This window comes from Myiozetetes cayanensis, unplaced genomic scaffold (assembly GCF_022539395.1).
Source record: "Myiozetetes cayanensis isolate MyiCay16 unplaced genomic scaffold, myiCay2020 scf10, whole genome shotgun sequence".
In the NCBI taxonomy this organism is placed as follows: Eukaryota; Metazoa; Chordata; class Aves; order Passeriformes; family Tyrannidae; genus Myiozetetes; species Myiozetetes cayanensis.
Window position 1 is genome coordinate 34,837,457 of NW_026086605.1, and position 11,996 is coordinate 34,849,452.

The 11,996-nt window shown below is 52.4% G+C and overlaps 1 protein-coding gene across 1 annotated transcript; it reads right to left on the bottom strand.

Moving 5' to 3' along the window:
• Nucleotides 1-709: 709 nt before the first annotated feature.
• Nucleotides 710-11,455, bottom strand: PPA1 (inorganic pyrophosphatase 1). The gene is made up of 11 exons (XM_050305682.1): nt 11,349-11,455; nt 11,106-11,170; nt 7,918-7,971; nt 7,362-7,481; nt 5,592-5,678; nt 5,189-5,315; nt 4,602-4,729; nt 3,053-3,138; nt 2,755-2,824; nt 1,614-1,653; nt 710-1,054 (listed from the first exon to the last, which is right to left on the bottom strand). The coding sequence occupies exons 1-11, from the start codon at nt 11,410-11,412 to the stop codon at nt 1,023-1,025; spliced, it is 873 nt and encodes a 290-aa protein (XP_050161639.1). The 5' UTR covers nt 11,413-11,455; the 3' UTR covers nt 710-1,022.
• Nucleotides 11,456-11,996: the final 541 nt, after the last annotated feature.

The following is an 11,996-nucleotide window of genomic DNA, read 5'->3' on the forward strand; positions in this document are numbered from 1 at the left end:
AGACCCGCCCCAGATCGGGGGTACCGGGGTTCGAGACCCGCCCCAGATCGGGAGGGAACGGGGGTTCGAGACCCGCCCCAGATCGGGGGGTATGGGGGTTCGAGACCCGCCCCAAATGGGGGAGGGAACGGGGGTTCGAGACCCACCCCAAATGGGGGGGTACGGGGGTTCGAGACCCGCCCCAGATCGGGGGGTACGGGGGTTCGAGACCCGCCCCAGATCGGGGGGTACCGGGGTTCGAGACCCGCCCCAGATCGGGGGGTACCGGGGTTCGAGACCCGCCCCAAATAGGGGGGGAAACCGGCTCTGAAACTCCCCTGCCACCCCACCCTCTTCGAGGAACAGGCCACTGTGACACCCCATAAACCACCCCCCCCACACACACACCCCATCACAGCCCCCAGAGGTCAGGACAAGAGGATGTGGTCTTGAGGTTTTAGGTGGGACAGCGGGAAGAATTTTTTTTTTTTTTTTTTTTTTTTTCCACGGAAAGAGCGGTTTTAAGCGCTGGGAGAGGGGTCTGCCTGGGGGGAGGTGGCAGAGGCACTGTCCCTGGAGGTGTCCACGGAACGGCTGGATGTGGCACTCGGTGCTCTGGTCTAGTCGGTGACCACTCAAAGGTTGGGCTCCTCTTCCAACACAGATTTCTCTTCCAACCTAAATGACCCCTCGGCCCCAGGGAGGGGAAGGAGGGGGAACGCCACGGCAGTTGGATTCAGTAGTTTTTTTTATTTCTAGCATCCATACACGTACCGGGTTGAGCGATCTCCCGCCATGATTTTAGAGCACACCGCACGACCACGCGCAAGCAGGGTGTTTTGATTTCATAAATTAATGTCTTCTAGCCTTCACTGGACCCCAGCACAGCCGACACGTCACTGCTAGGTGCGTAATTCTAATCAGCAAAGTTACAGGCAAGGTCTCCTGGTGGACACTGAAGCTATTTTTTTTTCTGGGCTACTCCTGCACGTGGCAGCTCCCCGGTGGGAAGGACGCGGCTGCCTCAGCGCCGTCCTCGGAACTTAGTTTTTCTCGTAGTAGAACCACTTGTCAACTGTGTGGGGCAGAAAAAAAAAAGGAGTGGGGTTAGTCCTCTGTGAGCCTGACACCTGGTTCTTCAGGAGTCACGTGGCACTCTGTGTGTGTGTGTGTGTCACCCCCAGCTCAGGGGCTGCTTCCCGCTCCTGCCAACAGCTCCACAGCACGGCAAACAGGTTCCTGCACAGCCCTGTTTACATGGATTTGTTTTCCCAAGGGAGTCACCCACGTTCAGGCTGCCATTAGGAGCATCCACGACTCACTTCAGGCAAGGACAGCAAGCCAGAGCTAGCTCAGCTTCCCACTGGCTCAGCTGACCCTTTTCACCTGGGACTCCCAAGACATCCATTTTCCCACCGGTTTACTCCCCAGGAAGGGATTGGAAGTGACAGCCTGGCTCCTCTTCCTGCCACGCAGCGGTGGGCTCTCAACACCCTCCTTAGCTCGGCCCTTAGGCCTTGCTCTGGCTACAGCAACACCCAGATTTCACTTGAGACCCCCATTTTCCTACTGATAATTCCTCCGAGGAAGCCCCAGTTCTGCACTGGGATGTACAGGCGGGTTTTGAGACTCACCTTCGGGTGGGATCGGGTTGGCAGCTTTGCCTGGCGGTGCCTGAAACAAGAAGGGTGTTTGTTATCAGAGAGCAGCTGCTGACCCAGGCTGCCCTTACACCACGAGCTCTCCACACACCGCTCAGGGCTGCACCAGTCTTCCCCGAGCACCATTTGAGATCCTGTGGCAGCCAGCGCTGATCGGCTGTGAGGGAATATCTGAGCAGCATCCTGCCATCCCCGCAGCCTCCCCATTCCAGAGATGCCCCACGTGCCAGAGGTGCATCCATAAAAAAGCAGCTGCAGTGCCATCTGCTTCCCACCAAGAGCAGTTACCACTCCAGCATCTCCACAGGTGCAGGCAGCTGCTTTTTTAATAAACCTACAACGTGAAGGGGGATTAGAAGCGCCAGGCACTGGGAAAACTCTCCTCTGAAGAGCTTTCAACAACCAAAACCAGAGAAGGGTCCCTGGCTGGTGACACTCCCTCCACAAGGGCTGCGCTTCCAAAACCACATCAATTAAATTAGGATGCCACCAGAGGATACCAGCACTTTAAAAACAAAGGTGATGGTTTTAAAAGTCTCTCAGAGGCTACAGAGAGTTTCTTGGGTTTCCAGTAATGTTTCCATACACCGAGGCAAGATTTGCATTTTGATTTTCCTGTCCCATTCCTCTAAGCCCTTTCGGGTTGCCAACAGCACTTCACAAGCCTATGGAGATGCAATTAATTCCCGAGGCTGGACAGGAGTACTACACAGGCAACATCAAGCTTTCCATTCCTAAGGATGCAAAGTCCCTGGCTGCAAGGCTCTGGGGAATCACCCTCTCTTTTCTCAAAGAGAGACCTGCTTGTGAAGCTCTTGGAAGGCCAAATATTTATCCGCCCTCCAAACAGCTGACAGCCAAGCTGTGGTTCACAAGTTCAGCCCTTAACACAAACTCTGTTTGGGATTCCATCTCCCGGATGACTAAGGGCAAGGAGAAGCCTCTGGAGGAACGTCTGGATTGCTCCCCCTCCACCCCGTTTGACCAGGCAGGGGTGCTGCGTTCAGTCACCCCAAATATTCTGAGCATGCCATGAGCCATTCACACGGAGAGGGCAGTTCACACAGACTGTATCATTTTTTCCCGGTGTCTGGGTGCTCCAGTTTGTACTCACTGCATCCACAGTAGCTTTTGCACAGTCTTGGCCGCAGCAGAAGGGGCTGTCAGACACCGTCAGGTTCGTGCTAGAAGAGAGAGGGGCCTTGTGAGAACGTCCAGTCCCAGTCCCTACCCCAGGAGTATTAAATAATGGAATATTAAGGATCATTGTTAAAGCTGCCAGGTTGAGGTGGAAGGCCTAGAGGGGACAGCCAGCAGCTGACAGAGAGCATGGCACCACTCAGGAAAGGGAGTTCTGGGGTTGTTTGTCCAGGCAAAAAGAAAGGTGCACAGTACCCTGAGCATGCACCTACCAGTTGATCTCCCCCCCGTCAGTTTTCTTTGCTATTAAAGCTTTCCAGTGCTCGTGAGTGCCCTCGATGACGTTCACAGCGAAAGCCTGAGGGTGGAGATGAGAACAAACACCACGTTACGTGGCAGCACTAGACCATTTCCTCCCGACTGCCAGTCACACAGAACAATATTTATAGGCTGATTGTAGATAGTTCTGACTGTGGAGGAGGCTGAAAGACACCTCCTCTGTCGCTGGGCTGTTCAGGAAGAGCAGCAACCTCCCAGTGCACCACAGCTGAAACAACCAGCATTTTACAAGGAGAATTGTTTTGCTTTCGAGATGGGAGGATACACCAAGGTCACCGAGCGAGCTGGAGGCCAAGAGAAACTGAACACAGATATTCCAGTCTCGGGCCAGTGCTGCTCCATCATAAAAGCCACCTCCACCTCACTGCTCCTCCCACTCAGTTTGTCTCCAGCAGTTGCTGATCCAGACCTATCCAGGAGCTCTCCTCCACTCCAGACAAATAATTCAGGCCAACAGGAAGAGGCACGCAGCTAATCAAGCTCTGCAACTGCTTAAAAATGAATTTGATTCCAAGCATATCAGCTTCTCTCCTTAAGAATGAGTAGTATATGCCCAAGCATTAGCCTGCCAGCTAGAGAAGGAAGCACACACAGTTCTTTGTTAGCATGAACACCAGCAATAAATATCCTGGTTTGATACCCTACAGAGCCAAGTAAAACACTGCAGAACACGTGTGAGGTTCTTTATCCCGATTTTCCGGTTCCCTTGATTCTGGTTGCACCCATCCTGAGGGGCAGTGAGACGTCCCAGCCCAACCAACCTAGTGCTGTGCTACAGCCAAAAGGGACAAGCCCTTTGTGACTTCTGTTTTCTTTCCCAGACAGTGCTGTGGAGGAGTTCCCCTCCTCTGCACCAAGTCTGGAGCTCCAGGAGTTGAGCTACCCCAGTAACCCCCTCCAGGCACACCAGGACAGGCAGTAGGAGTAGGGAGGGCACAGAAGCAGGATTTCACCCACTCAGGAGCAGCAGATGATCTGATCCAACCCAGGGGATAGTGCTGCCAAGGCAGAGCCTTACTCAGAGGGCGTGAGGGAACACTTCACGCCTGAAGGAAGAAGTGCTTTTTAACTCCTGAGTTAAGTTTAACTTGCACCAGGTTGCAGTGGAACAAAGCCAGTGAGCAAGGGAAGCAAAGGGTGGTTGGTGTCGAGCTGCTTTTGCTCCAGAGCAGGAGAAAATAAACCCAGCGTTTTCCACCCTGGCTCTGACACGGAGGCTCCCAGCCCTGAGGTGATCCCTCACGAACGACATCGAGAAGAAAAACTGACAATATCCAACAGCACCCCACGCCTTTTCTCCAGGTATTCCTGCAAGCTGCAAACAAGCAGAGTGGTAGGCTGGAAAAACCGCAGGATGACCGAAGTCAGCTATCGGCAGCTCCGTAAAAATCCACCCTCTCACCCACCACTCGCTCGTGTCCCCACACACCCTGAGCTCGGTGTGTGGACAGCGTGCCTTTGCAGGAAGACAGGGGATCCTACCTTGTCTTTAAATTCCCCGTTAAAAGCAAACTGGTTTTCTGGCTTTCCATCGGGTACTTTGTATCTTCTGAACCAGTCCACAGTGGCTTCCAAGTATCCAGGCTTCATCCTTCTGACATCATTGATATCTAGGTGAGCAGGTTTGTTAGCCAGAAACAGTAATACCCTTTACTTAGCTCTACCCACTTGCTCCGAGCTGTCGCCCTTTCAGCCCCCTCCTCAAGCAGCCCTAAGGCTGTGTGTGTCCGCACAGGGAAGTTAGTGTTTCATCCTCACACTGCATCCTGATTGTCCCCAGGAGCGTGGACACATCTAGCTGTGATCAGAGACTCGGAGGACAGGCTGGACAGCCACAATCTGCTTCAGAGTGCCAGGCTGCACAGGGGACTGACAACATGTGACAAACAGCAGTGAAATGTTTTGCTGTAGGCCTGATAACGTTGTGTTCTGCTGTCCCTAAAGCACCACACCTGATTAATCCCGTGGCACAGAAGGAGCAAGCCTGCATCCTGGCTCTTGGAAGTCTCCCACAGGCTCTCTTGGGAGAAAGGGAAGCACTAATCCTGCTCCTTCCTCCTGTAACTCACCGTTATAGCTGTCTGCTTCTGGGTCTTCCACGTTGATAGCAATTATCTTCCAGTCTGTCTCTCCCTCATCAATCAGCGCCAGCGTGCCCAGCACCTTCACTCTGATGACTTCTCCCCGGGAGCAGACCTGCAAGGGCAAAGACCTTGGTGTCCTTGCTGGTGTATCCAAGGAATGCACGACAGGAAGCTGTGCAAGCAGTGGGGTACCACGAAATTAGGTCTCACTTATCAGCAGCTCAAAAGCCCTGGCTCATCTCAACAACAACAACCTTCAGAGGCAGCGGAGGGAAAGATCACATCATTAAGGTGGAGGAGGTAGGAAATGAATAATGTCTCTGGCTAATTGACTCTGGAGGCATTAATAGCACGTTTCAGAAGACAGTTACCCTTTAGAATGCATTACCTTGCTTCCAATTTCGCACACATCGATGGGATCGTTATCTCCACAGCAGCCGGTATTTTCATCCTTGTGACCTGGGTCTTCCCACGTCTGAAAAAACCGACACCCACCGTGAAAAGTCAACCACACCTGCGGATAAGAACTTCCAAACAAAAAGCAGGTTTGTTTCAGGCGTGCAGTTGCCTGGAAGATACAGATGATGGCCCACTTCACACTCGCTTTCAGGACTGGTGGTTGGGCTACTTTTTCACTTGTGCCTGCTAAGTTTGAACCCCAGTTAAAAGGTCTTATCTTGCCAAGGGTCAGCTGCTCCCTCCTACCGACAAATCTTTCAACAAAGCTTTTTTCAACAACTTTCCAGACTTCCTCCTCTGTTCCACAGTTGCCTAAAGGTGAAGTTCACGTCTATAAAGAACACTCGGTGATTTGGCTGCCTGCCTGTTCCTCTCCCTATTCATTTCTTAACAGAAGTTTCCTGAACTCCAGATAGCAGTCCAGCAGAGATGGAAGACAGACAGGGTGTATTGTTTCCTTTTAATTAAACAATTAAAATGATAAGAATGCAGAGCCCCACACCCTGTGCTGCCCAGTGTCCCACCTCACCCACAGTGATGAGTGTAAACTGAAAGACAGGACTGCAGAAGGCATTTTGACTCCAAAAACAACAGATTCTGATCAGGAGCAAAAGGACTCCATGCCCAGTTGCATCATAAGGGGCATCTACCTCCAAGGTGTTGAGATATAAAAAGAAGGAATGCCATTCCCAAACCTCTGCATGCCAGGACAGGACTAGTACAGTAAAGACCTCGTGATGGATCCAGAGTGTTCCAGGAAGCTGCAGTGACACCTGGGTGGTGCTGAAGGACCGTTCAGGACCGTTCACAATCACTACCACACACCTCTATAAGAAAGTGTTAAGCTCCTGATGCGAAACCAGCTTTGATCCACTAACACAAGACAGAGCAAAGGCTTCGAAAGATGCAACTCTGCACAAAGAAATGGGCTCCAGAATCCATCTGAGCAGAAAACAACTCGAGTTTGAGAGCCTGTGTGAAGTCACGTAGGGACAGCGCTCGGCACGTGCTGCTATCAAGACTAGAATCGCCAAATTCAGAGTGTTTCCTTGTGATCTGACACCGCCAGTTTATTTCTCTGAAGGAAACCCCAGCCTTGGAGAACATCAGGGGCAAACAGCCTTCCTCCAAGTGCCCCTTTATCTAGCAGTCCCCAGCCAGTTAAGAGCACTGTGTGTTCAAATGCCCCTATCTGTCAGTCCCACCTTGCCAGTGGCTTCTGAGAAAGCACATCTGTGCAGTGCTGGGTGTTGGCAAGAAGAATCTTCCTTAAAGATTCAGCCTAAATCCTGTACCACTAGGATAAAACTCGAGCTCTTTGTGCTCCACCAGGCAGGAACTGAGTGCCTTGCATTGCCAGATGCACGGTGACAGCTTCCTTCGCCCGAGGACCTTCCAGCTACTGTCCAGCCAAGGAGAGGAGCAGCACAGCAGGCACCTCACTATCAGCAGCTGCTCATCCTCTGATGGCTCGTTTATAACACCAGCTAGAAGCCCAACTCTTGGGATTTCTGCTTAAAAAGACCCCTGTTCTCCTGACAGGTTCTCTCTGTTAGCAGGATTATGTATCCAGCTGCAAATGCCACGTTCCAGGTCAGACTCCTCGCTGACCGTTTTTGCTCATTAATACAGTGGCAATAACAGGCATCCTCCCTCCTCCCCACCAGAATGGATGAGCCACTAGGATGGATCACAGTACCTGTGGGATAGCACCGTAATTCCAGATGTAGCCCTTGTGGGGAAACACATTGGCTACGTAGCGCAGTTTTCCTTTCTTCACATCTTGCTTAATTGGGTTTAAGGGTTCCTTTGTTGCAATCTGAAAGAAAAGTTGCATAAATCCCTCTGCTTTGCTCTCTATGAAAAAAAAAAAAAGTGATGGGGTTTTTTTTAATGGAACTGACAAGCCAAGACACCAGGAGCTGACCCTGAAGCCGCCAGCAGAGACTGGACAGCTCTGTTTTCCTGTTGCATATCCTGGGATATAGTTTTCAGCAGACTCCCAAGCACCAGAATCACATGGGATTAAGAGACATAAAATGCTGCTTTAACCAGAAGCCACAGAAGAATACCCAGGCAAACTTCTGCAATCTCAGCCTCCACACCAAACCTCTAGCATTGAGCAAGTACTGAACAGGAGAAGTTACAAACCACTCTGATTCTGGAGGTGGGATTGAGAAGGAGAGAATCAGCAAAGCCAAAGGTTAAGACTTAGTCAGCTCAAGCCCCTTTGCTAGGAACTGTAACGTAGTTACCTCCATTTTAGCATTTGTCCATCGAGGTACTTCCACAACCATGTTGAACACATTCTGAAGAAAGCAAAACACCAATGAGTGGGAAGGAAGACCACACTTTAAATTAGGAAACACATACCAGCCAGGTGCCACGAAACCCTAAGTCTTTTCCTGTGTTGTTGTTTTGTTTTTTTTTTCCCAGTAACATTATCTCAAACATTATCACTCAAAGCTGAATCCCAGAAAAGACCCCAGCAAAGGCCAGACTGAGGTTACCCACACATTCTCCAGGTTACCCACACATTCTCCATCAGCTGCCACCTACAAACATTCCCATCACATTCCTAGGTTACAGAACAGCAGGTTAAATAAACTGAAGACAGCTGCATACAAACTATCGTAGACACAACAAAATGAGGTTTGGGGCATATTTATTAAGTACAAAGTGCTTCACGTTCCAGCAAGGGTCGCTCTGGCCGTCTAGAAAAGATAAGACTGACAGGAACAAGCCACCTACTTAATAATGTGGGGATCTATGTACTGCCCCGAATGACCGAGGACATCGCTCCCAAATATCTGTCATGATGTAGGGAAGGATGCCCTCTCTCCAAGCTGACACTCCTATAAAAGAAGACCTCGTTAGTGGCATGGTGTGAGCATAAATGTGTGGGAGGAGAAATGCAGAACCACATCTTCTTGCAGGATTTGGTTTACAGGTGACGCTTGAAAACACCTCCTTGTTGATCCCGCTGGGCTGAGAGGCCTCTTGAGAGCTCAGGGTCAGCCTCCTCTTCCAGAAAAGCCTTTCCACACCTGAACCTTAACATCTGCTGTTTTGAAGAGATTATGGCTTTTTAACAAAAAGTCAAACCTTGCTCCTCCCTAACCTGGACAAAGGTTTCTAATCCCCACCTTAAGCCGCATTAGCACGGCAAAGTCCCTCGAACCTGCGTTGCGCCATAATTAGACCGATATTGTGCAACAAGCACTGCTACATCACTGACTCTGCCCACACCCTGCCCCTAGCAGAGGTTTATTACACCCCCTTAATTGCAGGGGTCACAGCTCATCTGCACTTCGCAAGGAAGGTACACCCTATTTTTACTCCTAACTCGAGGAAAGGGACAAGGCAGTCGGATCAGGCTGGGCAGGGTGGGAAAGGTGACGTGGAAAGGCTCTGCAGGTAGGGAAAGGTGACATGGAGCTGCATCTTTGTAAGGCCTGGAGTTCCAACCGACACAGCTGCCTTGGCCTGAGACACTCAGTGAGCAGCCCAAGGTCGTTCCAAGGCATGCAGGTACAGATAAGACCAGCACACCCCAGCCCCAGACCGGAAAAAACACCCTGCAATCCTCTCAGCGTCTTAGGAGTCCGAGGATAAAGATCAAGGAGCCCAGACAGAGCGAGACAACCTTTTGCTCCCAGCTGGGCTCCACAACAGAGCTGGCAACCCACCTGCTCAGCAATGAGTCAAACCTCAGAGCCACAGAGGGAGGCCTGATGCGATCAGCACCATTGTGCAACTTGGGGGACTGCGACCTTCAGCGCCTGGGACTGTTTTCTCTGAATGACTTGGCACAGAGGTGCTGGCAGCAGCCCCGTGCTCCTCAGGGAACACCAGTAGCTCGGTTTCCCCTGTTAAGCATTACCAGCCCACGGAAATCCTCCCCATCCCCGTGCTCGCTCCCCTGCTCTGCAAGCACCCGCAAAGCATGGGATTATCCGGATTTGCCTCGTCTGAGTTACCTTCCAGACACCTGCACCGAAAACCGCTTCCCCACTCGGCCACAGGAACTGCTTCACCTCTGTCCTCGATGACCACAGGCCATCATCATTCCCTTCTGAGCAGCCAAAAGCCACCTCAGACTTCCCAGGGCACCTCAGGTAGCTCCATCACCTCCACCTCAAGTAGCTCAATCGGCTGCTATTTTTTTTAAGAGGTTCATCTCTCAGCTCTGAATATTCCTTTCCTTTCCCAGAACCACTCCACGCTTCCGAATTACACCTCTGTCTAACGAACATTATTAGCTCATCCACTGCATTTCTCAAGCTGCACAGCTTTTTAATACATATTAGAAGAAGAGACGAGCTACAACAGCAAGGAACACAGTCAGAGAGCTCAAGGTACCAGTGAATACGCATTCAGTGAAAAATGAATCACAACCATTTTGGCTTCCTGGAGCTGGGGCTTTTTTGGTTCAGAGCAGCCTAATTTGACTCGCAGCTGGCTGCTGGAGGGACGTGAAAGCCCTGCAGCACTGCACGGGGCAGGCTCTGAGAGGCACGAGGTCCCAGGAGATGCTAAAGCAGGAATCCAACGTCCTTACCCTCTGTTCAGTGTTGGATTATACTGCAGGCAAAAAGTGGCTGCACTGCAGTCAAACCCCACGCCTGAAATATGCAGCACCCACAGGAATGGACGTAGATATTACAGCTGAACAGAAAAACGCCTTTTTTAACCCAAACCCCTTTATGGGTAAGCTCAAGCCAACCACTCACGTCTCAGATGCAAAAACGAGAATGAGATCATCCATTCTCTTCTCCTGGGTCGCTCCACCCGAGGCCAGGGCAGCAAGAAACCCACTCCCTGCACAGTCAGGCGATGTCTCCCTTAGGTGCTCCTGTGGTGTGGGGAGCTGGGACCCTCCCCCGGGTGTTCCACCCCTGATCCCTGGGTGTTTCAGGATCCCCTGGATGTTTCAGGACCCCCTGGGTGCTTCGGTACCCACTGATCCCTGGGTGTTTCAGCATCCCCTGGATACTTCAGACCCCCGTTCCCTGGGTGTTTCAGGATACCCTGGGTATTTCAGGACCCCCTGGGTGTTCTAGCATCCCCTGATCTCCTGGGTTTTTCAGGTTCCCCTGTTCCCTGGATGTTTCAGGACTCCTTGGATGTTTCAGGACCCCCTGGGTATTTCAGGACCCCCTGATCTCCTTGATTTTTCAGGACCCCGATCCCTGAGTTTTTCAGGACCCTGATCCCTGGATGTTTCAGGACCCGCTGATCCCTGGGTATTTCAGGACCCGCTGATCCACTGGGTGTTTCAGGCCTCCCTGGGTAGTTTTTCAGGACCCCCTGGGTGTTCCAGGACCCCCTGATCTCCTGGGTTCTTTAGGACCTCCAACCCCATAGTTTTTCAGGACCCCCTGATCCCTGGGTATTTCAGGACCCCCTTGATGCCCTGGGCGTTTCGGGACGCCCCTCTTACCTTCCCGGCGTCCGCGTAGATGGGTATATCGTGGAAGGGGGAGATGTACCGCCCGGCGGCATCCTCTGCAAGGCAAAGGGAGAAGCGGGGAGGTGGGGGTGGAAAGGCGAGTGAGATGCTGAGCGACGCGCGGGCAGGACCCAGCGGGCGCGCAGGGGAGGGATGCGGGCGAGGCCGAGGGGTGCCCGGCAGGCTGTCCCGGGGCCCGGCAGGCTGTCCCGGGGCGCGGCGGGCGGCACTCACTGAAGAAGAGCCGGTACTCGGCGCTGTGGGGCGCGGCGCGCTCCTCCACGCTGAACCCCGACATCGCTGCGGCCGCTCCGCGCCTGCGCCACACCCCGCGCCGCGCACTGCGCAGGCGCCGCCGCGCGGCCGGGACCGCCCCGCGCCACGCGGCGGGAACGGGATGGGGTGGGATGGGATGGGGTGGAATGGGAGAGGGATAGCATGGCATGGCATAGCATGGAACGGCCGTACCAGCGCGGGGTGGCACGGTCCGGCACGACGTGGCTTGGCCCTGCCCGGCACGGCCACAGCGTTGCGGTGGTGCGCGGTCTGGCGTGTGGCCGCGAGAGGTGGGGATAGCGTGTGTAACAGAAGGGTTAACTTTGTTCGTAAAGTCTTATGTGTATGAGGGGGTCAGAAAGTTTTCGTTGTAATTAAACAAGAGGAGTTTCACAGACAGCTTGCTAATCAAGCAAGTGTCAATAAACAACTGATAAGAACTGCACCTTTTCATCTCTGACAAATACCGGACTACCACTTACCCAGCCACCGAACTCAAGCCACAAACAAATTTACATCCGAAAAGCCAATGCCAGACACCACTTAACATGTACTTAAGAACCACGAACGTGTGTAAAAAGAGACACTGACTTCATTTCGGTGTGT

Coding starts and splice junctions, on each gene's coding strand:
- PPA1 (XM_050305682.1), bottom strand. CDS start 11,412: ATGTCGGGGTTCAGCGTGGAGGAGCGCGCCGCGCCCCACAGCGCCGAG. Junction 7,972..11,105: donor TCTACGCGGACGCCGGGAAG/GTAAGAGGGGCG, acceptor TGCTTTCTTCAG/AATGTGTTCAACATGGTTGT. Junction 3,139..4,601: donor ACGGGGAATTTAAAGACAAG/GTAGGATCCCCT, acceptor CTCCACCCTCAG/GCTTTCGCTGTGAACGTCAT.